We start from the raw sequence: 27,960 nt of genomic DNA, 5'->3' as shown, positions 1-27,960 counted from the left end.
CCCGGACCCCAAGGTGTCAGCCCCAGAACCTCAGGCCAAAGGAGCCCAAGCCTGGCACACAGGCACACACGCATGTACACCCACACACCTGTACACAGACATAAGCACACACAGACGCAGGCCCACACACGTGCACACACAGAAGTCAAAGGCAGGAACACCAGCTTAGTGGAAGAGGATGCACATTTTCTTGTTTAACAAAATAAATTAAATATACTAAGCTTCAGCTCAAACTCTATATAAAATTACAGAGGTCTGCGGCTGCCGCAGGCAGTGGGGTGGGTGCCCGGCCCCAAGGTGGCCATCCAGTGGGCCTTCAGGCCAGGTGCGTCCCAGGCCCAAGGACAGGCCAGGTCTGCGGTGCCACCTTCCTTCCAGCATTATTAATATTATTATCTTCATTTCTTAAATATAAATATCAAGGGCCCTTCTCTCTGGCAGTGGGAGCCTGGATGGGGCAGGGTCACCCCCAGCCAGCTCCGGCCTCTCGGGACAGGGGCCCGGACTGCTCGGCCTGACCTCCCGGCCCAGGGTACGGGGGGACTCCTGGACGCCCAGACAGGTGGTGGGCAAAAACAGCCAGCCGCCCGTGGGGGCCTGGGCAGGGATGCAGGCGGCAGGCACAGGGCAGGGGCCGGGGGGGGGGGTTTGGTTTGCAAAGCCAGGGTGCCTCAGATCGCCTGCCAGGCGCGGGGAGGGGAGGCCTGACCGTGGCCCTGTGAGATCCCCCTCACAGGAACCAAGGGATTCCTTCATCAACTAGCCCACTGCTCCACGCACGCTGCAGAGCTGCAAACACAGACCTTCCCCAGAGCGTCTCAGTCTGAGGGTGTGTGTGTGTGTGTGTGTGTGTCCAGAGGTATGTCGTACACGCAGGTGCGCCATCCAGGGCGTACGGGGCGCTGACTGTGCCTCCTGCCCGGCCCCACCTCTCTCCGCGGCCCTCTGCCCCAGCCCGCCTGCTCCCGCAGCTGGAGCGTGAACGGGCGGGCGCCCCCTGCGGCTGCACGTCCCCGCGGCCGCACCATCTAGCACTGATAGTGGATGTGCTGGTGGATCTTGCCCTCCACGTGAGCGTGCGTGTGTGAGTGCGTGTGCGTGTGCGTGTGCACGTCTGTGTAGAGTTTGGGGTAAAGTCTGGGGCCAGCAGACTGGCCTGGGCCCAGCAAGTGCTGGGGGGCCGTGGGAGGCCCAAGCTCCTCACACAGCCCCATGCCGGGGGCAGTACCGAGGGCGGCTGGCACGGGAAGGTCCTTGTCCCCACCACGGTCGCGAGCAGCCACGGGCGGGCGGTGCGCAGGCAGAGGAGGGGCGGGCCCAGGCGCACACGGCTTCTTCTTGGCCTGGCAGAGCCACAGGAGCACGGTGCCGAGGATGAAGACAGCGCCGGCCGGGATGCCGATGACCACGGGCCACGGCAAGCTAGTGGTCGAGGACGAGGGGGCCACGGGTGGCCCTGGTGGCTTGGGGTCTGCAAGAGAGGCCAAGGGAGGGGGTGGGGGGACGAACATCGCCACAGGTCCCCGGAGAGCCCGCGGGAGACCCGGCCGGGGCAGGGGCCACGCCGCGTCGTGCGGCCGGGGCGGGGGGCGGGGGGCGGCACACACACCTGGCAGCACGGTGAGGAAGGCGCTGCGGAAGCTGTAGCCCATGGTGTTGGCGCCCAGGCAAATGTACATGCCCGCGTCGTCCTGGCGCGCGCGGGCGATGAGCAGCTTATTGAGGTAGGAGCCGTCGGGCCTCGACCACACGTCGCCCGTGGGCAGCACCACAAACTTCTGGCCGCCCACGTCAATGGTGGAGTTGTAGCGGCCCTCGGCGCCGTACTCCACACGCTTCAGCCACTGGATCACCGGCTTCACGTCACTGCGCACTTTGCACTGGAAGGACGTGGTGCCCCCGAAGTCCACGGTCGTGTTCACGGGGTGCGTGCCCGTGAGGACGGGCTTGGAGCGCGTCCGCTCTGCGCGGGGACACGGACGTCAGCGCCGCCGCCGGGCGCCGCCACCCCCCCGCCCCCCAGCCCTGGCACTCACGGATCACGTCCACCTTGTACGTCGCGTTGATGGCCCCTGCGCGGTTGGACACGCGACACGTGTACTTGCCACTGTCCTCGGGACGCAGGTTCTTCAGACTCAGCGTCCACTTCTTCTTCCCGTGCTCCCCGGCCTCCAAGCCCGTCAAGGCCTGGTCATCCTTCATCCACATGATGTCGGGCCGCGGGTGCCCACTGGCCACGCACTTGAGCCGCACGGAGCTGCCCACGGGCCGTGCGATCACCCGGCGCCTCATCTTGGAGGGCTGTGTGAAGCGGGGCCGCGCTGCGGGACGGGCCGGCACAGAGGTCAGCGAGGCCCCGGGAGGGCCGGCCCCACCTGCACCCAAGGAGGAGGGTGACGTCTGCCCCATCTCACCCCACTGCTTGCTGGCTGCGTCCTCCTGGCCCCCAGAGGAGCCATCGTGCCCCAGACGCTCCCTTCCTGGGCCAGTGTCATCTGCAGAGGGGAGGGCACATGAGAGGGGCCCCAACAGTCCCCACCCTGACCCCAGGCTGGTTCCCAGGCCCCAGCCTTGGGCCCAGCTGGGAAAGCTCTAGAAACAAATGGGAGCCCCTGGGGGCACACCCACAGCTCAGAATCCCAGAGACAGCTGGGCAAGAGCTGCCTGCCCAGCCTACCCCCTGGGTGCAGGTGACCCCAACAGAGCTGCCCCCCCCGGCTCCGGGGGGTCTGCAGGGCCAGTGGGAGGAGGGGGCCAGGCCCGCCTGGCAGCTGCAGTAACCCTAGCCCACATCAAGGAGCCGAGGCCTTGGTGAGCTGACATGGCTCGCATTCCGCCTCGTCATCCTCCCCTTTCAAAGGACAGTGGGGGGGACACCAGCAGCGTTCCCATTCCACGATCCGGAGCAGGGGGCCCAGTGGGGGTGGGGCAAGCTAAGGAATGCCCCTCCTGTGACAGCCGCCTCCACCCTGCCGGGGACCCAGGGAGGGGGTGGCACGGGTCATGCTCCCCCTTTGCGAGATGGGCCACCATGGCTGCCAGGGAGCCCCACCCCCAGGGACCCACCCCAGGAGCACGTGGGGGAGGGCCAGGCGTGCGCCTGGTACCAGTGAGCAGAGGGTGTGTCGCTGGGGACCCCGCCAGTCCCCAAGCCTGGGCCCCAGAGGCAGAAGAGAACAGAAGGCCCTTGGCGGCCCCTCTGAACTCTGAAACCTGAGCCTCAAAGTTAGAGCCGACGCCAAGGCCGCCAGCCTGCCCGGCCGGCCCTTTGGTGGGACCACCACCCGGGGGCTCCCCTGTGCCCACTCCTGCTGCCCCCTAGCCAGCCTTGGTCTCCCCAACAGCAGAGGCTCTGGGGACCCCGAGGCACAGGCCCGAGAGGGGGGGGCCGGGCTGGGGGTGGTGACACAGGGGTCAGGCCCCTGTCCTGGCTCAGAGGAGGCCGGCAGGACGGGTCTCCTCCTGGTAGCAGTGTGCCGAGCTCAGGCAGCGCCGGGACCGGGTGGGGGCCACAGGGAAGGTCTGCTCCCCAGGGTTGCATGGACTCAGGGCTCGCGTGGCAGGGCTCCGGCGCGGCCATCACTGACCCATCACGATGAGGGTGTAGTTGACGCTGAGGCTGCCAAAGCCGTTGGTGGCCTTGCACACGTAGGCGCCGGCGTCCTCCCGCTCCACCTCCTTCACCTTGAGGCCTTGGGGCAGCACACGGAAGCGGCTCCAGCCGCCATGGATTGTGCGGCCATCCTTGGTCCACATGGTCAGTGGTGGCGGGTCCCCCTCCACAGGGCACTGCAGCCGCACGGTGCGTCCCAGCCGGGCCACCTGCCTTGGAACCACCTTGTCCGCCATCCTCGGGGGGCCTGCGGCAGGTCAGAGGGCTCAGTCAGGAGGAGGGGACCGGCAGGTGGTCAGGAGTCCGGGCAGGCACGTGTGCTGGAGGCCAGGGGAAGGGGGCTCCCCCTGTCGGGTCCCCACGCAGAGGTACCTGCCCACCCCACGCAGCGGGGTCTGAAGCACAGGGCCCTGCTCCCAGCCTGCCGTGGTCAGCATTCACCCTGAACCCACTGCCCGCCGGGCCCGCATCCACTGAGCTCCCCCTACGTGCCATCCCACAGGGGCCGGAGGACAGCCGGGCTGGACGTCCACCCACAGGCGAGCCAGGACGGCCCCCACTGCGTCCGCACAGGCAAGGCGCACGGAAGAGTCCGTGCAGCACAAGCAGACGTGTCTGGTGGCCCATGTCTGCCCGTTTGCGTGTGCATGGCCATGTCCGCCAGGTCTGTCTGCATGGCCGAGGCCTCCCTGATGCCAGTCACGCCCAGGGGGCCGGGCAGAGTGGCGCGGTGGGGCGGCATGACCCCAACGCCCTGGGGTCAGAGGGCGAGCAGCAAGGTTTCTGGCTGGCTGGCAGCCCCTGCCCACCGTCCCCCAACGGGAGAAGCGCAAGTCACCAGAGGGAAGAAACCCGCTCGCAGCCCTGCCCGTCCACAGCCAGCCTCAGTGCCTCTGTGGTGCGGGGACAGCGGGCATGACCAGCCAGCTGGGAAGGACCCTGCCGGTGTAGAGAGAGGTGGGCCACCTCCCAGCCAACTCTGCAGCTCCTGCAGCGGGGTGACCACAAGGGGCGCTGAGATCTTACCCTCACCCCACCCACTGTACCCCAGACCGCTGCCCTTCCCAGGGGCGTGGCTGGGCCCAGCTCCCAGGACCCCGCCCTCCGGCTGTTGGCCAGGGCACTTGCCCCACCTGCGGCCATGCGGGCCAGGAGGGCCAGCATCCGCATCCTGGACTCTCAGAGGTGCCAGGAGGCGGCTGCTTGGAGATGCTACGGCTACGGGGCCCGAGGGCAGCATGTGTTCTCAATAGCCAGCTGGTGTTTCTTCGACGCGTAATTACCAGCTGGCGACGCGGCCGGCCTTCGCATCCAGGACCCAGAGTGCTTCCGTGGTTGCTTCGGAGGCTCGGGAGGCAGCTTCCTGTTCGCCACCTCCCACCCCCAGGGGACCCTTGCAGAGCACAGCCCCTCACCACTGGTCTGCAGGCGCTGAGGGGAGGTGGGGCTGGTCCCCATTTGGATGGCGAGAGCTGACAGCCCAGGGTCCAGGCAGGAAGGGCCCAGCTTTGCTGGGGGCACAGGGAAATGGGGGACACAGAAACACCAGGCCCTTCCCTCTATGACCACAAGCAAAAAGGGAGCTAGAGGTTGTGGGGGAAGGCCCTACCCAGCCCCCACCCGCTCTCTCCCCCACGCCTGCCTCCCACCCCACCCCACCCAGCCCACCCCAAGGAATGCTTCTTCTCTGCACCCATATTCTGCCTCTGCTAGGGTCCCCCCACCCTTGCCATGGGGCTCCTAACATGGGCCCTAGGCCATCCCCGCACCCCCAGCCAGCCCCCTCCTCACCAAGGGGCTGCTGAGATCTACCTCTCCCTGCTTTCTCAGTTGTGTACAGGCCCCCCAGACACCCACCAACTCGCAGCGGGACGGGATGCAGGGCTCACAGACAAGTGGGTCTCCTGAGGCCCCAGCACACCCAGGGTCCCAGCCTTACTCCAGGCAGGCCCTGTCCAACACCTGTCACCGCCTGCAATTCCACTATACAAAGGGGCCTCCCCCAGATGGCAGGACAAAAAGGGCACCCCCCCAGCCTGCCCAGTGCCTCCCAGGCTGACACCTGGATATACACACAGACCCACAAAACTGCCTGACAAGTATTGGGGTTAGCCCGTGTCCCTCTCTCCCGGGGCTTTGCCAACCCCATCCTGGCCAGCAGTCCCCCACTCTGGAAGAAGCCTGCGTCAATGGCAGAGAGAGGACCCATCAGACAGTGCTTGCAGGGGGCAGGAGGGGCACCTCCAGGGGGGCGGGCATCTCCCAGGCCTCAGAGGCCACAGGCCCCCTTGGTCACTGTGGAGAGGCGAGGAGGACAGAGCCAAGTGACTGCCAGACGGACCGGAAGTGTGGCCCCGAGGGCCAGCCTGCACACAGTACAGGGGGACAGGCAGGCCGGCAGCCAGAGGCCCCAGCCGGAGCCAGCCTTATCCTAAAGCAAACAGCCCCCTTCCCCTCCCCCTGGGCCAGGCCTGCCCCACCCCCACCTGGGCTCTGCTGGACCCCCAGCCAGGCCTGCCCTGCCCTCCACCCCCTGCCTCTGCAAAGACCCCAGCAAGCGCACGGGAGGGAGCCCCCCCCAGATTCCTGGGAATTTTGGCCGCCAGCGCGACGGCCACGGTGCTATATTTAGCTTGGGAAACACGAGCCCCCATTGTTCCACCTGGTCAGGTGTCCAACCCACCCAGCCAGAGGCAAACTGAGGCAAGAGCTGAGGCGGATGGCCAGCTGGAGGGGCAGGGGGGGGCGGCCTCTGGAGTCCTTCAGCCAGCATCCGCACCCTCCCCACGAACGCCTCCTCCAGGAAGCCCTTGACCCTCCACACACCCTAAGCCACAGCCTTGGGCAGTTTTGGGCATGGGCAGGGTGTGGATGGCCACATGGAAGGGGCAGACACAGGGGTAAACAGAGGCTGGGGCTGGGTCTCACCCCTCAAGGGGGCTGAACATCAAGGTGGTACACAGAGAGAGGACCACCACACCCCCTTTCCTCCCTCTCTCCTTCCTGCCCTCCTCCCTGCTGTGAAAACATGGCTAGGAACGGGGGAGCCAGGAGGGGTCAGGGGGCAGCAATCTGGAAGACCCCACATATCCAGCCTACACAGCCAGGCTTCCCAGCCACCATCCAGACTCAGGTGTCACACATACACCCCATCACACCATCTCCCAGACACTGTCCGCCAGACACGGTACCCAGACACTGTCCCCCAGACACACAGGCCGTCCCCCAGACACTGTCCCCCTGACACTGTCCCCCAGACACTGTCCCCCAGACACACAGGCCGTCCCCCAGACACTGTCCCCCTGACACTGTCCCCCAGACACGGTCCCCCAGACACTGTCCCCCAGACACACAGGCCGTCCCCCAGACACTGTCCCCCTGACACTGTCTCCCAGACACGGTCCCCCAGACACTCCTCCAGACACACAGGCCGTCCCCCAGACACTGTCCCCCAGACACAGAGGCTGTCCCCCAGACACTGTCCCCAGACACACAGGCTGTCCCCCAGACACTGTCCCCCAGACACTGTCCCCCAGACACACAGGCTGTCCCCCACACAATGTCCCCCTGACACACAGGCTGTCCCCCAGACACTGTCCCCCAGACACTGTCCCCCAGACACGGTTCCCAGACACTGTCCCCTGACACACAGGCTGTCCCCCAGACACTGTCCCCCTGACACTGTCCCCAGACACTGTCCCCTGACACACAGGCTGCCCCCCAGTCACTGTCCCCCAGACACTGTCCCCAGACACTGTCCCCTGACACACAGGCTGTCCCCCACACTGTCCCCCTGACACTGTCCCCCAGACACACAGGCTGTCCCCCAGACACTGTCCCCCTGACACACAGGCTGTCCCCCAGACACTGTCCCCCAGACACGGTTCCCAGACACTGTCCCCTGACACACAGGCTGTCCCCCAGACACTGTCCCCAGACACTGTCCCCTGACACACAGGCTGTCGCCCTGACACTGTCCCCCAGACACTGTCCCCCAGACACTGTCCCCAGACACTGTCGCCTGACACAAGGCTGTCCCCCAGACACTGTCCCCCAGACACTGTCCCCAGACACTGTCCCCTGACACACAGGCTGTCCCGCAGACACTGTCCCCCTGACACTGTCCCCAGACACTGTCCCCCAGACACACAGGCCATCCCCCAGACACTGTCCCCCTGACACACAGGCTGTCCCGCAGACACTGTCCCCCTGACACTGTCCCCAGACACTGTCCCCCAGACACACAGGCCATCCCCCAGACACTGTCCCCCTGACACACAGGCCGTCCCCCAGACACTGTCCCCCAGACACACAGGCCGTCCCCCAGACACTGTCCCCAGACACACAGGCCATCCCCCAGACACTGTCCCCCAGACACACAGGCTGTCCCCCAGACATTGTCCCCCACTGTCCCCCAGACACACAGGCTGTCCCCCGGACACTGTCCCCAGACACTGTCCCCCAGACACACAGGCTGTCCCCCAGACGCTGTCCCCCAGACACACAGGCTGTCCGCCAGGCACTGTCCCCCAGACACACAGGCTGTCCCCCAGACACTGTCCCCAGACATTGTCCCCCAGACACACAGGCCGTCCCCCGGACACTGTCCCCCAGACACATAGGCCATCCCCCAGACACTGTTCCCCAGACACTGTCCCCCAGACACACAGGCCGCCCCCCGGACACTGTCCCCCAGACACACAGGCCGTCCCCCAGACACTGTCCCCCGGACACTGTCCCCAGACACACAGGTTGTCCCCGGACGCTGTCCCCCAGACACACAGGCCGTCCCCCAGACACTGTCCCCCGGACACTGTCCCCAGACACACAGGCTGTCCCCGGACGCTGTCCCCCAGACACACAGGCCGTCCCCCAGACACTGTCCCCCGGACACTGTCCCCACACAGGCCGTCCCCGGACACTGTCCCCCAGACACACAGGCCGTCCCCCAGACACTGTCCCCGGACACTGTCCCCAGACACACAGGCTGTCCCCGGACACTGTCCCCAGACACACAGGCCGTCCCCGGACACTGTCCCCCAGACACACAGGCCGTCCCCCAGACACTGTCCCCCAGACACTGTCCCCAGACACACAGGCTGTCCCCGGACACTGTCCCCCAGACACTGTCCCCCAGACACACACCCTACCCACAGACAGTCCCCCAGGTACACGCACGCACAGAGACATACCCTCACAGGGGAGGCAGACTCCCTACCAGAGACCCCCTTGCCCCACCTGCCGAGAGCACCGTTTCCCAAGCTTTAGCAAAACAAGGTCGCACTGTAACCTCAGCTGAGGCCCCTCCCATCCCATGGGCCCCAGGAGGGCTGAAGGGGGCAGGGAGGCCAAAAAGAGGGGGCACAGATGAAGACCACCCCAGGGCGGCCATGAGAGGCGGGGGTCAGCCTCTGCCCTGGCTCTGAGCCTCTCAGGCAGACGCACACAGACGTGCACACACACACACACGGGCTCCTAGTCACCAGCAGGCCCAGGGCGGCCCCTGGGGGCCGGACCCACGGGATCTGTGGTGGAACTGGTAGGACCCGAAGGGCAGGTGGTTGCCCCAGAAACCAGGCCATTCTGGGTGCAGCAAAGGGACAGCCTGACCCACCGAGCAAGCAAGCTGGCTGGAGTGTCCAGTCCGACCCACTGCCCGGGAGCAGCACAACGTAAGGCGACAGGCTGGGTGGGGCCCACGAGGTCTGCCCCCTGCCCTGGAAGCCCCCAGGTGGCCCTCCATCAGAGCCCTGACCAGGGCTCCTTCTCTTTGCCATTCCCGAGACACACACGAGGGCCACAGAGTGTCCCCCAATGTGCTGCTGCTCTGGGGGGTCCCCACAGGGACTGCCAACAGCTGACCACACCCAGACCCACGATGACAGAACCAGCCGGAGGGCTCACCTGGACACCCTGTGGCTGCGTCCAGAGCTTGTCCGTCTGCCAGACTCCAAGCTGACCCCTGCCTGCACCTGCCCCCATCCCCCACCTCACAAAAACATCACGCACCTAGAACTGACCCAGCATCCCCACCTCCCCGATGGGCCCAGCCCCAGCCCCAGCCAAGGAACCAAGAAGAACCTGGTTCACTGGGCCTCCCTCACATGCTGATGCTGGACCCAGAGGACAGGGTAACATGACAAGAGCCCAGACCACCGGAAGGCCCACCCACCGTGGGTGTTTCCTGAGCCTGGAGCCCTGGGAGGGCCGGAGGGTGGCATTTGGGCACCAATGCTCGACCTAACTGTGAAGGCTCGCGCTGGACAGCCCAACCCACCCAGCGGCCCGGGCAGGCCCCCACCTCACGTGTCCACGGCCAACAGCCCACAGCCCACTTCTTGTAGACAGACCCGAGGACATGAGGCTTTGGCATGCTGGGCCCCCTGAGGTCCCCGCAGGCTGCAGGGTAGCCCACCCAGCTCTCACGGGACACACGGCCCCTGCGGCTGGGCTTCAGAGGGAAGCCCGCAGTCCCTGCCTGAACGGGCAGGCCGTTACAGAGTGCAGGGCGCAGCCCTCGAGTCCCCGGCCTGTGGCCCTGGCTCTCCTGGGGCTCAGTACTGTGCAGTCAGAGGGGATCGCAGCCCAGTGGGGTCCCAGGCCAGAGCTGGGCACAGCTCACTCCCCACCGCCTGCTGCCCCAGGCCCCAGTATTTCTTCACAGTGCAGGGCTTGTGTAAATCTCTAACAAACTGGGGAAGAAAGCCATTGTTTCCTGCCAAGAAGGGAAGCCCTGGGTGTCAGGAGGCCTGAGGCTGGAGCACCCTCCCTGCCACACTGTCTCCAGGGACAGTGTCTTTCAGGGACAGTCCTGGAAGCCCCTGCCCTAGGCTGGTTCTCCCCAAGAGGGCTGGTCCATGTGGGACAAAGGGTGCATACAGCCTCCCCCCCAGGCCCACCAGCCTCTAGGCCTTGCCCCCAGCCACTCACTGGGGGCAGGAAGCCAGCTCCCACGAGGCCCCCAGCCCCTCTTCCCTGTACCCCTAGCAAACCAGACTCTCAGCCCAGTCCTGGCCTATCCCTACTCATGGCCCCCAATCCAGCTACACCAAGGCACCTGTGGCCTCAAGGGGTACACCCTAGTCAAGGCAACCTGCCCACCTCTGCCCATATTATTCCCCTACCTGGGGGACTTTCCTCTCCTCACCTGACCAGTACCCACATCTCCTTCCAGGCTATGCTGCCTATGCCTCTCCCCATGCCCCCACCTGACCTCCCTCTAGCTTTCCCTGACCGTGGACCACCTGGCTGCAGCTCCAGCCCGAACTAGCCCAGGACAGTGGCCCCTGCTCTCCTTGGGCCCCAAGAGTAGCCATGCTGGACACCCAAGCGGCTTGACCAGGATCACCCAGTGACCACCACTAGGCAGAGTAGGGTGGCAGCATGGGGTGGGGCATCTGTGGGGTCTGGGGACAGTGGCCTGTGCACACCCTCCCCTCCTGCTGACCCTGCCCACGGAGGCTGTTACCTGGACATGCCAGGGCTGCGGTCACCGGGAAGGCAGGGAAGGCCAGCCACCAGCAGGGAAGCGGCCAGCAGCAAAGGCTCCAGGCCTGCAGGACCACTCCCTGCATCCGCCAGCCCTGTCAGCTGTGCCTGAACCCCAAACCGGAGGCTGAGGCCACTGCTGGGAAAAACCAACATTTCCCCATGGCACTGGGCGGGGGTTGAAGGCCCATTGATTCCCGCACAATGAAGAAGGAGCCTGCGGTAGGAGTTTCCAGGCCCAGCCAAAGGCGACTTTGTTCGTGGCTCCCTCCTCCCCCCAGAGGGGACAGTGATTTATTTTCTCTTCCAGGAGTGGGGCCCGAGACATAAATGGGGCGGCTGGCCTGCATCCCCACCTCACAGCGCCTGGGCCCAGCTCCCGCACACCCACCTCGGCTGGGGCTGCACGTTGGCCAGCCGCTGCCTGGAGGGGTGGGGGAGAAGGCCCCCTGCGGCCTGGCCAGAGGCCAAGGTCAGCCAGCGCACACGCACACCACGACCGCTCTCCTGATGGCCGCACGCCCTCCCGCTGAATCACACACACAGGCGACCCTTCCCAACACAGCCCGAACGGCAAGAGGGCACCATCCCCGTGGAGTGGGGCACCCCGCAGCCAGCACCCAGCCCCAGAGGTCCGCGCCCGGCCCTCCCAGGGCACACCAGCAGGGTCCAGAGGACAGGGAGGTGACCTCGAGGGCTGGCTGCCCAGAGACCTGTCCACTCCATCCTCCTTGGAAAAATTCAAACAGGACAACCCTTCCACGAGTTCTCCTAAAGCTTTCGGGAAGGGCATGTCATTCGGAACCTCTCAAGTTCCCACTGTGAGAAACCCAAATCCTACCTTCCCTCAAATTGGGAGAAAGCTGTTTAAGACAAACCCACCATGATTGTGAATCTTTCAGAAAGGGGAACTTTAAAAACATGATCTGAGTCTAGAGACCTGCTGACTCCAGGAAGCGTGACGCACGGGGAGGATGGCTTTCAGAAGACAGCCTGGCTCCCTCCACACCGCGCTGCCTGCCTGAAGGCAGTCCGCGCTCGGTCTGCTCACCCGCAAAGTAGGACGCGCCCAGCGTGACTGTGCCCCTCAAGGCCAGGCCCGGAGGAGAAGCCGGCACAGCTCAGGAACAGGGGCCCCCAACACCCCACCCTGCAAAGCCACACAGGATCTTCCCCTTGGAGAGCGGCTCTTAGTGCCCTGCGGCCACCAGGGCCGTGCACAGCCAGCACAAGGGCCGGGGCTGGAGACCAGGAGCGGTCCCAAGGCCAAGGCTGAGGGGAACAGAGCAGGGTGTGGCCCCTCCAGGGCCCCCTGGCACAGAGGCAGGCCCTGCCCCCCGCTGCCATCACCGCCATCCGCCACTCTGCGTCCAGCTCCGGCCGATGACCAGGCCAGGACAGCGGCCTCCAGAGCCCCCTGGCTGAGTAGCCAGAGGACAGGCAGGTGTGGGAATGAGGGGAGTCCAAGCAGATAAAAGAGGAATCAGAATCCAGGCTGCCGGCCACCGGGGGGGCCTTGCTGGGTATGACCTGAGTGCCCGCCGTGCCCAGGACACTGCCAGGTCCAGCCACGCCTGGGCAGCCCCCACCCTTAAGCCACTGGGCCAGTCCCCAGCCGGGCAGGCGGGGGGGGGGGGGTACCGTGGCATTAGGCCCACCTGGGCTGCCGCCTGCCACCCAACACCCAAACGTGCCCATATAAGGCCGGGTTGGGCTCGGTGTACCCGCTGGGTGGCGGGGGGAGGGGAACGAAGCCTCAGAGGACTGGTGGACAGGGCAGGGACGATCCTGAGTGGTCAACACACCCAAAGGGCTGGCCTGGGTAAAGGGCCCGCCTAGCTGAGGAGAGGCCAGTGCAGAATATGGCGGGCGGGAGTCCGTGAACAGTAGCTCCCATCACCCGCCAGCCAAGGATGTACCTTGCTGGGGTTGGGTACGGGGCAAGGGTCCCTCAGGAGACATCCCAGGCCTGCCAACTTGGACATCAGGTGTGCGGGCATGCGTCTAAGTCCTGGCACGGCACACGCCGACAGACAGTATGCAGCCCGAAGCAGGTGGTCTTCTGGATCTGCCTTGAGACAAGCCCCCACCCCCTACGCCATGCAGCAACTCCATGTTCCGGACACTCAATCCCCCAGCCCCTACGCTATGTCTTCTAGGGACAGGCAAGCTCAGGGCACGGGTCTGGGTCATGAGTCCCAGACATTAACAATGTCCCCACTGTCCCCAAACCCCACCCTGGCCACAATGGGGGTCTCTGCAGGTTCCCAGGGGCCTAATTGGGTCCACTGTGCCAAACAGCCTACCCCACAAAAATCGCCAGGGTAACCAGCTGCCCTCAACTTCAGGTCCACATATGGACGTGCGAGGATCCTGGCGGGGACTGGAGCCAGAGCCTACTCTGCCCCAAGTGTGGGGCCCCACAGGTGAGACAGGGTGATCTTTGGGTGAGAAGGGCCCTGTGGGTGAAGTGTGCCCTCTCAGTGAGCATGGGGTCCCAAGGGGGAGCTGGAGGTGATCTGGGGGTGAGCTGGGGGACCCTACAGATGAGCTGGGGAGGGGCATGGTGAGCTAGGGATGCCCTATGGGTGAGCTGGGGCACCCCATGGGCAAAGGGGGGTGTGCCCTGGGGGTGAGCCTGGGGGCCCAGCGGGTGAGAAGACCCGCCAAGCTCGGGGCCAGTAGGGGCGGGGCGCAGGCACGCGCGCCAGCCCGGCACTGTGGCAGGGTTCAGGGCCGGGAGGGAAAGGGGCGGCGCTGGCGCAGGCCGGGGCGCCGGGCTGGGCGCCAGGACTCACCTCGGGCGGCGGCGGCCGGCGGGAGGGCCCCCAGCAGCAGTGGCGGCAGCAGCAGCAACAACGTGGGGCTGGGCGTCATCTTGGCCTGTCCGGACCTGGAGGTATTGAGGGTCGGTCACTGGCGTACGGGGTAGGGGTGGTCACCCTCTAGCCTAGGGCCCGGGAGCCGCCAGCACCCCGGTCCCGGGCTGCGGGGGTCGGGGTGCGGGCCGCCCCGCCCTCCCTGCCAGCGCTCCGGGCGGAGGAAGCGGCGGCGGGGAGCACCGTGGGTATCAAAGGCAGACAAAGGGTTTACACTAATTACCGGCCTCCCCCGCCGCCCCCCGTCTCTAAACACCGTCTGGATTCCTGGCGCTTGTAACTCGGGCCCTGCCCGCGGGACACACAACACCGGCGGCCGCGCAGATAATCGCCTGCGCCATTAGCGGACAAATTTGCGCTTGGGCGGGGGGGGGGGGCCCACGTGGGGTGCAGGGGCGGGGGCGGGGCACGGACAGGACCACTGGCCCGGCAGGGGCGGCGGCGGCGCGTGTCGGTGCCCGGCGGCCTCGCACCCGGCCATCCGCGACCCGGACCCTCCCAGCCCCCCGGCCAGATCCCGGACCCCGGACCCTGGTCCTCCCCAAGTCGGCCCTCCCAGTCGGTCCCCCGGGGTCGCGGGCGCGCGGAGGGGCTCACCTCGGCGGGGCAGGCAGGCAGCGGGGCTCAGGGCCGGGCCCGCGGGACGCGCTGCGTGGTCATCGCCGCCCCGGGCGCCGCACCCCGGCGCCCCGCGCCCCCGGGCCCGGCCTCGGGACGGGGCGGCGCTACCTGGGCGCGGGCGGCTCGGGCCAGAACCGGCGCCGAGGCCGGGGTCCGGAGGCAGCGCTGGCGGAGGGGTCGAGTCTAGGGGCTGGAGGCCGGGGCCGGGGTCCCGGGGCGGCGGGGCGAGGGGCCCGGGGCGCCGCGCCGCGAGGCGTCCTTCCCTGCGGGGCTTTGTCAACTCTCCCGGAGCGAGCGCCGAGCCCGCCGCGCGCCCCGCCCCGACACAACTTCCCTCCAATCGGCTCGCCCCGGCTCGCCCCGCGCCCGCCCCGCGCCCGCCCCGCGCCCAAACTTTCCCCCAATCCGCGCGCGCCCGCCCCGCCCGCCGGGCCCTGGGCCTTAACCCTCGCGGTGCGGGCGGCCTGCGGGCGGGGCGGCTCCCTGGGGCGCGGCCCCGCCCCCAGCCCCCGCCCTCCGCCCGCCCCCGGACGGGCCCGGCCCCCGGCCCCAGTCAGCCCCACCCAGCCCAGCCACCCCCTCCCCGCCATCGCCCCTCCCTCACCCCCCCCCCCGCCACACCACGCCCTCCCCCCCACCCGCCCAGCCCCGTTCGTCTCCACCACCCCAGCCTGGCCCCCCGCCACCCTGGCCCCCACCCCCACCCCGGCCCGCAGCTCCCCACCCTGTCCCGCGCGCCCCCAGGTGCCGCGGCGCCCACCCCATACCTGCACCCACCGTGCCTGTGTCAGAGGCCCTAACCTCAGAGCACTCCTGGTACCCGCAGAGCTGGCCCTGGTCGAGCCCACGGGCGCCCGACCTCTGGCTAGCCCTGACCACAGCTAGGCCACCTCCTGGTTGCCCAGGAGGGGGGACGGGATGGCCCCGGTCTTTGGGCCTTGAGATCCAGGTCCCCGGGGGAGCCGCTGGGAGCCGTGGAGAGATCTAATACCCAGCTCTGGTCCCAGGCGGCTCCGGGAGAGGGGAACAGGTCTCCGGTGAAGTGGAGCACAGAGGTTCTGCACCCCCCGCTCCCGGCTCACCAGGCACCCTTGACCGAAGGCAGGTACGTTTCCACCACCCACCTGGGGGCTTCAGGCCTGTCACTGTGATGGTAACCCCAAGGACATGAACAATAGTAGTAGAGACCAACACACATAGCGCCTTCTTTAATCCTCCCAGGCAGGCAGGTGCCTTGCTGTCACCGGATGCAGATGAAGGAACAGAGGCACAGGGAAGGCAGGTAATTCACCCAAGATTTCCCAGTCTGCAGTCAGCAAGTCCAGGACTGGAGCCAGTGCTTTGGCGTCCAGCTCTCCTGCACTGTCCCAGCTGCCCCTGAGGTCTCAGCACCTGCACACTCTGCTGCCCCTCCTCCCCCATCTGCACCCCCAGGGCCTCCTCCCCATCCTCTCTGATCTGAAGGCTTCCCCTCCACTGTCACTTCCCCGGAAGGAACAATCATCATTTAAAACACAACCATGATCCTGCTGTGACTCCCTAGTGCCTCCAGCACAAACCCTGAGACCCTTGAGGCCCTGAATACCTGGGTCCTAACCACATCCCCTCCCCCCACAAACTCTGGTCAAATAACCCCCCCACACCCCATGCAGGAGCCTCTCAATCCCCTCTGGACCTTATCCATACTGTGCCATCAGGAACCCTGACTGAAACAGTTTCTCTCCGCTTAGGAGTCCCCTCTTCCAGGAAGCCTTCCTGGGAAGACTGAAACTGCAGAGGCCTATGCAGACCAACATTCCCAAGGCAGAGGAGAGCTAGGTGAGGGAGTGCCAACAGTCAGGGTTTGGGGCCTATCAAGGTCCAGACTGCCCACCCTTCCCAAGCAAGTGAGAAGGCAGGGTCCCAAATCCTGTCTCCAGCCCAGTGCAGGCACCCCATGAATGGGTAGAGGTGAGCCCAGCCCAACCTTGTGTGTCTGCACCCTGAGTGAGGGCCCAAAGGGCAGACCTGAGTAGCCCTCCTGCACTTGATTCAGGCCCTGCAGATGGGGAGGAAGCAATTAGAGCTGGTTTAGGGCCCACCTGAGAAGGGGGGTGGGGGGCTGGCACTGAGGGTCACAGAGAGGTGCTCTGGGACAAAATGGGCAGGTGGGTGGAGGAGGTCTCGGCTTGCTTGAAGGCTGCCCTGGACTTCAGGAACAGGTTTGTGGGGAGACACAACTGGAGCGTGAAAACTTGCAACAGGTGTGTTGGCTGCCAAAGGCAGGTGTGTGAAGAGGTGGTTCTGCAGCGGGGGGAAGTCAGAAACAAGGAAGTGAGCCGAATGCGAGGCAATCCAGTGCAGTGTGGGGGTAAGGTGGGTAGTGGGGAGGGGTCATGGGCCCATGAGCAGGCCCCAGGCGGGGGTGGGGGGGCAGGGGCATGGCCCACCCACTGGGTACTGGGTAGGGTCCCAGAGAGCTGCTCTGGGGTGTCCAGCACTGCCAGCCCCCTGCCCTGTTCTGACACCCTGCCCCCTGGCAGAGGCACCTAAGGAGGTGGCCCCCCCAAAGGGCACCCAGCTCCCCTCCCAGGCCTCGCCACTTCCCAGCCCCCAGGCCCACCTTTTGGGGCTCCCCAGGCGGAAGCCAAGCTTGCTTGAATGCCCAGCCCAGGCCACTTTCTCCAGGAAGCCCTCCCACTGGCAAGCTTCCACTGCCCCTTCATGACAACTGACCTGAAATGCCAACCCGGTTCAAACTCTGCCCCTTTAACACTGAGACCTGGCACAAGGGGCTAACCTCTCTGTCTCAGCCCCACACCCACAACCTGACCCACAGAATTCTCATGGAGATTGCGAGAGTTTCTGTCTCCCACCTGCCTGGCACAGGTGAGCCCCCCAAAGTATGCTGCTCTTCATATTATCATCCAACCACGACAGGCTGCTCCCTGGCCCTGTGCCAGCTTCTGTCAGAGGGGCTGGAGATGTGGGGTTTTGCCAGGCGGACAAGGCCCGCATCCCTACTAAAAGATGGCGTCTTAGTAGCAGGTGTAATGACTGAGAAATGCATCAGATGGTGGAAAGTGCTTGGCAGGGAATTGAAAGGAGTGGATGTACAGGCTTCTACTTCTGCTCCAGATGAAGTAACAGGGACCAGATCCACATGCTCTCGCCTGAAACAGGGGGCGGCAGGGGGGGGGGAGGCAGAGATAAATATATGTGAAAAACAACACCCCAAACACAGAACATTACACAGCAAAGGACAGCGATCCTTGAGAGCTGGGAAACAAATGAGGGAGACTACGACCATCCCTGCTCCCTGCCTGGAGAGAGTTTCCAGGGTCGGTGAGGCAGTGGGGATCCAGGCAGAGCCCAGAGGTCTCCCTCAGTTGAGGGGATAGAGCGGGGAGTCCTAGGAGGGCAAGGTAGGCAGAGTTCACAGGGCAGAATCCTGGAGAGGAAATAGCTATACAGAGAGGGACCCCAGGGATCTGCAGAAGTTTCAGCTGACTGCAGACTGCTACACCTAGCTGAGGGGAAGAGCCACCCAGAAGGATGCGAGCCCACAGAGGGTGGGAATAGTGCCAGAATCTCACAGCCAGGGTTGAGAACCTCCTAATTTAAGGGGCATCACCTGGAGTAGAAAGAAAAGTTTTGCCTCAGTAGCAAGGAAAAATCAACCCTAGGCTACATATAGTTCTGGTCCTGCCCAACAAAGCTTAAAAACAAGACCCAAAAGGATCACACAAGTTCCAAGTAACTTAACTACATCCCAGAAAGAAACACAAGGATATCTACAGAAATACAAAGCTATCCAGCACCAAAGGTAGAATATACAATGTTGGACATAAAACCAAAAATCATTAGGGATGAAAAGAGGTGAGAAATTATAACCCATAATGAGAGGGAAAAATCAATCAAAATTAACTCAGATGTGACAAAGGTGAGACTTAGTAGGCACACGTACTGTGACTATACTGCAGATGTTCGCGGTGCTAGAGGAAAGACTGAATACGTTAAGTAGAGACATGGAAGATTTTTTAAAGCCTCAGATGGAACTTCTAGAAATGAAAATTAAAACATCTGAGATAGAGAATACATTCAATGGGATTGATAGAATATTGCACAAGAAAACATTGTGGACTCGAAGTCATAGCAATAAAGACTATCCAGATGAAACACAGAGACAAAAAGGACTGAAAAGGAAAGTGAACAGTGTCAGTGAGCCATTGGGCAACTCCACATGGTGAACTACAGGTGGAGTTGGAGTCCTCGGAGGACAGGAAGTGGAGGTGAGAAAGAAGAAGTATCTTAAGAAAATGGCCAGAATTTTTTCAAATGTAATGAAAAACATAAACTCCCACTCCCCAAAAGCTCAGCAAAACTTAAGAACAAGAGGCATGAAGAAGACTACGTTAAAGCATGTATGTCACTCTCAAAATGCTGGGAAACAGCCGTAAAGAGAATAGCTTAAAAGTATCCAGGGGATGGGGCGTCTGGATGGCTCAGCTGGTTAAGTGTCCAACTCTTGGTTTCAGCTTGGGTCATGATCTCTGATCTCAGAGTTGTGGGATCGAGCCCCCTGTCGGGCTCTGTGCTCAGTGGGGAGTCTGCTTGGGATTTTCTCTCCCTCTCCCTCTGCCCCTCGCCCTATGCTCACTCTCTCTCTCTCTCTCTCTCAAATACATAACTCTTAAAAAAAAAAAAAGTATCCAGGGGAAAATTTTTGTATACGGGAGCAAGGAAAAGGGTGTTCTGTTGATGTCCTGTTGGATGAAAACAATGCAAGCAAGACAGTGGAGCAATCTCTTTACAATACTGATAAAAGAAACCCTGCCAACCTGCATTCTTCATCAGTAAAAATATCTTTTGGAAACAAAGATGAAATTAGGACTTTTTCAGACATAAGGAGCTGGAAGAATTAATCATGAGCAAATCTATACTACAAGAAAAGTTAAAGGACATCCTCTGGGCACCAGATAGAAACCTGAAGACACGGACACACACTAAGAAGAAGGAGGAGGAGGAGAAGAGGGGGAGGAGGAGGATAAAGAGCACCAGAGACAGTAGCTGCATGAGTAACAATAAGAGATGTTTTTCTTATTATTTTAATCTCTTTAAAAGACAATCAGCCATTTATTTTTTATAAATTATTTTTAGAGTCCACACCTGGTGTGGGGCTTGAACTCACAACCCTGAGAATAAGAGCCACATGCTCTACCAACTGAGCCAACCAGGAGCCCTGACAATCAGCTATTTGAAACAAAAAATAACAACAGTGTATTGTGGGGCTCATAACATATGAAAAAGTAAGATATATGACCACAAGAGCCCAAAAGCTGGGAGGGGAAAGTGAAAATACAGTGTTGTAGGGCTCTCTTACTACATAGAGATGGTATCATATCACTTGCCAAGTTAAAAACATGCAGTATAAACCCCAAAGCAATCATTACAATAGCCTAAGAAAGCATTACACCTAATAAAGCAACAAAGGAGACAGGTGGAATAATTTTTTTAAAAAGGAAAGAAGGCAGAAAAAGAGAGGAAATAGCAGACAAGGTAAATAAAAGATAAATAGCATGATGGTAGAGTAAGCCCAACCACATCAATAATCACACTAAATGTAAACAGTCTAAATACCCCAATTAAAAGGCAGAGGTTGTCAAGGCACCTGGGTGGCCCCGTCTGTGAAGCGTCTGCCTTCAGCTCAGGTCATGATCTCAGGGTCCTGGGATCAAGTCCCACATCAGGTTCCCGGCTCAGTGGGACGTCTGCTTCTCCCTCTTCCAGCCCCTGCTCCTGCTCTCTCTCTTTCTCTCAAATGAATAAATTTTTAAAAATCAGTCAATCAATCAATGGCAAAGGTTGCCAGATTGGGCAAAATAGCAAGATTCAACTCTATGTTACCTACATAAACACACTTCACACAGAGACACACATAGGTGAACGTAAAAGGCTGGGAAAGGATTCCCACGCTGACACTCATGAAAAGAAAGCTCGAGCGGCTATCCTGGTATCAGACGAAGTCAGTTTCACAGTGAGAATATCACCAGGGCTAAACAGGGTAATGTCATAAAAGCAAACTGATAAAGGACGTAACTCTAAATGTGCGTGAACCTAATGACAGATAATGAAAGTCAAAAACTGGGGGAAATGGCATGTCCACAATTGCATGTGGAGTTCCATGCTCTTCTCCCAATATTAGCTTCAACGAGTGGGCAGAAAATAATTAGGGACATAGAGGACTGCCAACTAACTTGGCCTAATTGATATTTATAGAAGAGTCTTTCATCTTCTGGACCCAAGTCTCAACATATGCAAAATAATTCAAGTCATCAAAAGAATGTTCTCTGACCACAGTACAATTATATTAGAGATTGCTAACAGAAGGCTATCTGGAAAATTATCAAATATTTGCAAACCAAATAATCCACTTCTTAATTTTCCATATATTGAAGAAAAAAACAAAAAGAAAATTAAAAATTATTTTGAACTAAATGGAAATGAAAAGACAACGTGTAAAAAAATAAAATAAAAACCTTTATTTGGAATGCGGTTAAAGCAGGTCTTAGAGAAACTTGTAGCACTAAACACCTATTTAAGAAAAGACATGTCTCAAACCAATGACCTTAGCTTCCACCTAAAGAAACTAGAAAATATGAGAAGAGATGAATCCCAAAGCAGACAGAAAAAGAGAAATGATAAAAAGAAATAATAATTAAAAATCAATGAAATAGAAAACGGAGAAAAATAATGACCCAAAAGCTGTTTCTTTAAGAAACAGCTGGAATCAGGGGGTGCCTGGGTGGCACAGCGGTTAAACGCCTGCCTTTGGCTCAGGGCGTGATCCCGGCGTGATGGGATCGAGCCCCACATCAGGCTCCTCTGCTATGAGCCTGCTTCTTCCTCTCCCACTCCCCCTGCTTGTGTTCCCTCTCTCGCTGGCTGTCTCTATCTCTGTCAAATAAATAAATAAAACCTTTAAAAAAAAAAAAAAAAAAAAAAAAAAAAAAAAAAAAGAAACAGCTGGAATCAAAGAGGGAAGACACACTATTGATGAATGGAAGGAGTGAGGTCACACCAGTACAAATTCTGCACCCATTATACAATAATAGGAAATGTTGTGAATAACTTTATGACAACAGATCTGACACATTAGATGAAATGGACAAATTCACTGGAAATTACAAACTGCCAGAGCTCACTCTGGAAGAGAGAGAGAGCCTGAATATACCTATTAAATGGTGTGAACTTTTCGTTAAAAACCCTCCCACAAAGAGAACATCATGCCCAGAGGACTTTCCTGAGAAATTCTACAAAACATTTAGCGAGGGGGCACCTGGCCGGCTCAGTCAGTGGGACGTGCGACTCAGTCTCAGGGTGGTGAGTTCGAGCCCCACACTGGGTGTAGAGATGACTAAAAAACATTCAGGAAGGAGATATAACCCATTCTCTACAAATACTACCAGAAAAGGGAAGAGAAGGGAATGCATCTCAACTCATTCCATGAAGCCAGTAACATTATCAACAAGATAAAAACAATATAAAATATATCATGATCAACTGGGGTTTATCTCAGGGATGCAAAGTTGGTTTAACATTTGAAAATTAATTCATGTAACTTGCCATGTATTTTTTTTTTAAAGATTTTATTTATTTATGTGACAGAGAGACAGCCAGCGAGAGAGGGAACACAGCAGGGGGAGTGGGAGAGGAAGAAGCAGGCTCATAGCGGAGGAGCCCAATGTGGGACTCGATCCCGGTACGCCGGGATCACGCCCTGAGCCGAAGGCAGACGCTTTAACGACTGCGCTACCCAGGCGCCCCTTGCCATGTATTTTTTAAGATTTTATTTATTTATTTGGGGAGAGGGGCAAAGGAGAGAGGGAAAATCCTAAGCACAGAGCCTGATGCGGGGCTCAATCTCACAACCCAAGATCACAACCTGAGCTGAAACTGAGGGTCGGATGCTTAACCGATGGAGCCAGCCAGGTGCCCCTGTAACTTACCATATTAACAGAAAGGAAAATCAGGAAGATTATCTCAACAGAGGCAGAAAAAGCACTGGACAGAACCCAACACCCATTCCTGATTTTTAAAAACTCTCAGCGACCTGGGCATAGAAAAGTCTTCTCCAACCGGACGAAATGTTATGGGTGATGTCATACTTAATGGTTAAAGACCAATGTTAAAGCTTCTGCTAAAATCAGAACCAGGTGTTGGGTTTGCTCTTTTCACTGCTACTCAACATCATACTGCAGGTTCAAACCAGTACAAATTGGGAAGAAATAAGTGAAATGGTCTTGATTTGCAAATGACATGGTCATCTATGTAAAAAATCGATGTAACCTACCCAAACAAAGCCGCTAGAACCAACCCCCTTTAGCGAGCTCAACGGGATGCAAGATCCGTGGGGAGAAGCCGGTCACGGGAGCGCGCACAGCCAACAGTGCCGTGGGGGCAACTGTCCTGGAAAACAGTGGGGCACGTTTCCTCACACATCAAGTGTCGTCCCGTGATCTGGTCGTTCCACGCCTAGGTGTTCACCCAACAGAAAAGAAGGCACGTGTCCACACAGATACTTGTGCTCGAATGTTCACGGCAGCTTTACTTGAAATAGCCCCAAACTGGAAACTGCCCAAATGTCTGACAAGCGAGCGGGCCACCCGACTGACTCACATGCATACAACAGGTTAGCAGAAAACACTCTCGCAGCAACACGGGCAAATCTCAAAATAGTTACGCTAAGCCAAAGAAACACGGAAAGGAGAGAGTGCGCGCCGTGCGATGGCGTCTGCCTGACGTTCTAGAAAAGCCAGGGGAGCTGTGGTGACGGAAGGCCCATCTGCCGCTGCCTGGGGCGGGGCGGGGTCCAGAGCAGGGGAGCCGGGGCGACTTTGGGGCTCACCGATGTGCACTAGCTAGATGGCGCTCACGGACGTACACGTGTCCAAACCCGTCAAATTGTACGCTTTAAATCGTGCAGGTTATCGCACTCAATAAAGTACTATTTTTTTAAAAGACAAACCAGGTTGAGGGGCTAGAAAGACAGAGGAGGGGCCTTCGTGGAGGGTTCGGGGGGGCTGCTGAGGCGACAGGTGCCCCAGCACACAGACCCTCCATCAGCGCTCGCCGGCTGAGTGCGTGAACACCTGAGCCGGGGATGTAAATCGGTTTTGATTTTTTCTTTCTTTCTTTTTTTTTTTTTTAAGATTTTTTATTTATTTATTCGACAGAGAGAGACAGCCAGCGAGAGAGGGAACACAAGCAGGGGGAGTTGGAGAGGAAGAAGCAGGCTCATAGCGGAAGAGCCTGATGTGGGACTCGATCCCGTAACGCCAGGATCACGCCCTGAGCCGAAGGCAGACGATTAACCGCTGTGCCACCCAGGCGCCCCTGTGCCACCCAGGCGCCCCGGTTTTGATTTTTTCATGCACAAACCACATTTCTGGTGTCACCTTCCCTCCTGTGACCTATTAGTTCAACTTAGACCCTCACCGGAGCTTTCCCTTACAGAGCACAGGGCGGGCCCCGTTCCTGGATCTGCTCTGAACCACAGTTTAGAGGGGCCTGGACCCACTTACTCCTTTCTCTTTGAGGGACACTTGGGTGCTACCTGTGCCTCGCAGCCATAGACACTGTAGGGTGGGCAGCCCCATGTGCACCCCCTGAGAGGTGAGCTCAGGAGAGCAGCCCGTTTCTCTGAGCCCTGACCCGTTCCTAGGGTCAGCTGTCCCCACAGGAGCTCACCCGGTGTCCTGCTTCATGGCCGGCTCTCACAGGGTGGGGCGAGAACTCCTGGGGCTGACCAGCACTCTGAGATTGAGCCTCAGGCCCCTGCATATGTGCCCCCCTGAATCCCTGAGGGGATCCCTGCCCCGGTGAGCCATCCTGACCAGGGCTGATGGGTGGACGAGCCTACCTGATGGAGAAGCCCGGCTCAAACCGGGGATGTACTGTATGGTGACTAACATAATATAATAAAAAATAATTATTAAAAAAAAAAAAAAAAAAGAAGCCCGGCTCAGCACTGTCATCGGCCCTGGGGGTTCCCTGTCAGGTTTCTCTGTAACTCTCCCCAAAGGCAGTGGGGGGGGGGGGCGGACCTGGGGATGGTGCTGGCATTCACAGCCCCCCCCCCCACAGGGCGTCTGCTACACCTGACCTCACCTGGAGGGGTGGCCATTCTACAAGCTGGCCCAGGGCCCCAGGAGGACGGGTTCTAGCAGGTGTGGAGGGCAGACAATGGGGCTTTGGCCACCTCCTGCTGCTAATTAGGGGTGTCTGCAGCCCTACTCCCCTGGGCAGGGAGGGGCCACTTGGAGCACCCTACAGGCAGCTCCTCTCCTCTGCCAACCCAGTGGAGACCCTTGAGCAGGAGAGTGCAGGGGAGATTTCTGGCCTGGTCTCACGGTGCTTGGGCTGCACCCCAGTGGGCAGGGCAGGCAGTGCTGCCCTCCATGGTAATCTTGAGGTGTTGGGTGGGAGAGGACCCATGCATGACCTCTGGCAGCTGACCTTCTCTTGGTCTTGGAAGGGTCTGCATTCATGACGTTCCATCATGCCAGGGGCTGAACTCCATTCATATCCCCCTGCCCAAGCGAACGCGGTGCCCCCTCTGGGCTGCGGGCAAGGGCACCAGGCTCAGGTGCAGTCCCTCTTCTGCAGTCCCTCCACCCCTCCTGGGGCCTGCAAAGGGCCCGACTCCTTTCCCTCCTTCTCTACCCCCCACTTTCCCTCCCCGTGCTGGAGTCCAGGTCATGCCCAGGTGTCTGGTGGCACCTGGCTTCTCTGCCTTTGGCTTCCACTTGGGTTTGGTCTCTGCATAATCTGGAAGGAGTCCAAGGGCAAGTTCAGAGGTCTGTGGGGCAACCCTCTTCCTCCCTCACACCTGGGAAGGGTAACGCCCATGCCAGCTGCCCTGGTCCCTGCAGGAGCCTCCCTTGGACTCTCTGCTCTCTGACGCACCCATACAACCAGTCCCTGCGTTACAGCTGAGCTGGAGTGTGGGGGCCAGGGGCCTGACCGATGGGGCCATCAGCACTCGTGGTGGCCCCACGACACAGACCTTCCACATGGTCTCCTGGCATCAGTGACTCAGATCCGAGGAACTCGGGGCTGACCCTGCAGATGGGAAATGGCGTCATGGGTACTCAAATTCCCCGGGTGGTGGGTGGCGGCACTGGGCGGAGTGCAGGTGGCAGCAAGGGGCTGGTTGCTATAGCAACAGCAGTGCGTGTGAAGTCTGGGCACCTCTCCCTCTCCCTTGAAAGGGAAGAAAGGAAAGTGAGCTGAGGGCATGTGGGACCAGGGCCTCTCTGGCCACAGGGTGGGCACACAACCTCGTTCTACGTGCTGCAGTCCGACACAAGGCTGGACCAGCTGAAGCCTTCACTTGCTGAGGAATGCGATTTTCAAGGAGAGGGACACCCAAGACCTGAGAAGGACTCGGGACAGATGGACAGGAGACCAAGGCTGCTGAGTCCTCTAGTGAGGCCATCACGCCCCCGTGTGACCACATCTGTGCCTGGATCATCCCTCTGCCTCCAGAACCAAAGGGAGGTTAGATTCTGAGACAGCCTCCAGGAAGAGGGAGCCTGGAAGCCTCACAGAGTGGGTCTCGTCCCTGCACAAGTGTGGGACATGCAGCCAGTGCGCTGGGCCAGCCTGAGCCCCTGGAAGGGGGCCCGACTCTGACCTGCTGCTCTCGTGCACGCTCCTGGGACCAGCAGCGCCCGAGGGTCCTGGAAATGCCGTCCTGGCCCCCACCCCAGACAGGCTAGTGAGTCAGACTGAAGTTTTGAGAAGACCCTGGTTTCGCACACATGGGTGTTTCTGAACTTCAGGGGTCTTCTGCAAACAAGAGGTGATGGTGGTCTGGTGGGCAGTTTTCAAACATAACCTGTCACTATGAGGCTTCAGGGCCTCGTGTCCAGGCCCCACATTTAAGCCGGGTCATGGACCCAGAGCCCTTGATGGGGGAGGGAGGTGGGGTCCCCTGAAAAAAAGAACTCAGAATCCGGTTACTGTTATGTGTCCCCAGGTATGTAAGGGGCCCTGTGGCCATTTTCAGGTGAGTGCCCTCAGACCTCCTGGGGGTTACTGGATAATGGCCTTGAACCGATGAGAATGCCTGAAAACCATCAGACACCAACGGGGGCCTGGGGACGTCTGACAGTACATGGGCCCTGGCCAGAGCCTGTGAGCCAAGACCCTTCCTGCTCGGGTTTCTGCAGTCCCCCAAACGTAGGGAGAGGGGTGGCTTCATCCCACGTTGGTTCCCTGACCTGCGCAGGGAAGGCCAGCACAGAAGCCCCCAGGCCCGCCCCTCCCTGCAAGCCAAACCCACCACGTTTCTGGAAACTGCAGAGATTCGTTCCAGTAGGACACCTGGAAGCTGCAGGGGGAGGAGGGGTCCTTCTGTGTTCCCACAGAACTCTGTCAGATGCTGTTAGAAGGACAGGGGACGAGCGCACCCCGTGGCCACGGCAGCCATAGCTGAGGTTGTTTCCTGCAGAGAAGCACACAGTGTGTCTCTCAATACACAGCTAGAAATGCTTCCTTTCTAGCCTCACCGAGGAGGAGGATCAGCGGCAGCTTGCCCTCACATGGTGGGGACCTTCACACGGTGGGGCCGTGAGCGTGCTTCCACCGTTTCCCGATGGCACCCCCTCTCCCAGGCTTAGTAGGATCCTGGGGGATCTTGGTTTGCTTGAGGACATTATGCTGATGGGACCGGGTGTGTGGGGTTAACAGGCACCCCGGATGCCTTAGGCAAACCCGGGCTGACCACAGGGTGGAAGATAAGCCCCGTCGACGGCCAGGGGCTTCCAGGGCAGTTCCAGGGCCCGGAGGGGAAATGCTGGGATGTCCCATGAAGTAAGGTAAATCAGCGTACCTCACAGCACCCACTTCTAGGAGGCACTAATTTGGGGTGCAGCCCGCACCACGTCTGTGCGTGCTTCTCTAACCAACTTCCCGGGCGTCATGCACCGTTGCAAGAAAAGGCCCCCTGGCACGTCCAGGCATGCCGCGGGCCATCTTGCCACTTGGGAGGACAGCCCATCAGGCCCACGGTGCCCGACACATCTGTGGCAGACAGGCCTCTGGCAGGTGCCAACAAGAGAAACAGCTCTGGCCCAGACTCCTAGCATCCCCGAGCAGGGCCGCTTCCTCCTCGGTCAACATCCGTTATCCGTTTGACAACAGCTCTGCGCTCGCTGCTGAGGTCTTGGTAAGGTCTGACCTGACTGACCCAAGTGCCCAGCGAGAACTGAGTACATGCGGTGTTCCGTCCTGAGGTGAGAACACCGGAGGTGGGGCCAAAGCACATTTGCAGGTGAGCTGTATGAACAAGAGGGTCCAGCTCCCCCTCTCCCT

The 27,960-nt window shown here is 60.3% G+C and overlaps 1 protein-coding gene and 1 long non-coding RNA gene across 6 annotated transcripts; one reads left to right on the top strand and one right to left on the bottom strand.

Moving 5' to 3' along the window:
- Positions 1 to 167: 167 nt before the first annotated feature.
- Positions 168 to 14,868, bottom strand: FGFRL1 (fibroblast growth factor receptor like 1). Of its 3 annotated transcripts, none has more exons than XM_048211851.2 (7): positions 14,578 to 14,868; positions 13,900 to 13,994; positions 3,588 to 3,860; positions 2,415 to 2,495; positions 2,037 to 2,321; positions 1,610 to 1,963; positions 168 to 1,471 (listed from the first exon to the last, which is right to left on the bottom strand). In XM_048211851.2, exons 2-7 carry the CDS (start codon positions 13,976 to 13,978, stop codon positions 1,029 to 1,031), a joined length of 1,515 nt encoding a protein of 504 aa, XP_048067808.1. In that variant the 5' UTR covers positions 13,979 to 13,994; positions 14,578 to 14,868; the 3' UTR covers positions 168 to 1,028. The 3 variants fall into 3 exon arrangements, with proteins under 3 accessions (XP_048067808.1, XP_048067809.1, XP_026341835.1); XM_048211852.2 differs by lacking the exon at positions 14,578 to 14,868 and adding an exon at positions 14,204 to 14,330; XM_026486050.4 differs by lacking the exon at positions 14,578 to 14,868 and adding an exon at positions 14,237 to 14,330.
- LOC113245755 (uncharacterized) lies at positions 13,869 to 27,159 on the top strand. Of its 3 annotated transcripts, XR_006408275.3 has the most exons (5): positions 13,869 to 14,000; positions 15,609 to 15,706; positions 15,823 to 15,883; positions 16,332 to 16,419; positions 23,817 to 27,159. It is a non-coding gene; the product is annotated as an uncharacterized LOC113245755 (long non-coding RNA). The 3 variants fall into 3 exon arrangements; XR_008958371.1 differs by lacking the exon at positions 16,332 to 16,419 and having other exon boundaries at positions 13,870 to 14,000; positions 23,793 to 27,159; XR_006408274.3 differs by lacking the exon at positions 16,332 to 16,419 and having other exon boundaries at positions 13,872 to 14,000.
- Positions 27,160 to 27,960: the final 801 nt, after the last annotated feature.

The sequence above is a fragment of the Ursus arctos genome, unplaced genomic scaffold, assembly GCF_023065955.2.
Source record: "Ursus arctos isolate Adak ecotype North America unplaced genomic scaffold, UrsArc2.0 scaffold_9, whole genome shotgun sequence".
Taxonomy (NCBI): Eukaryota; Metazoa; Chordata; class Mammalia; order Carnivora; family Ursidae; genus Ursus; species Ursus arctos.
Note: the sequence above shows the minus strand (reverse complement) of the source record. Positions and strands in the feature narration are given on the sequence as shown.

Excerpts from the sequence above, each read along its gene's own strand:
- FGFRL1 (XM_048211851.2), bottom strand. The coding sequence starts at position 13,978 with ATGACGCCCAGCCCCACGTTGTTGCTGCTGCTGCCGCCACTGCTGCTG. Across the intron at positions 2,322-2,414 it reads CGCAGCCAGCAAGCAGTGGG|CGCGGCCCCGCTTCACACAG; the intron begins GTGAGATGGGGC and ends CCCGTCCCGCAG. Across the intron at positions 1,964-2,036 it reads GTACAAGGTGGACGTGATCC|AGCGGACGCGCTCCAAGCCC; the intron begins GTGAGTGCCAGG and ends GTCCCCGCGCAG.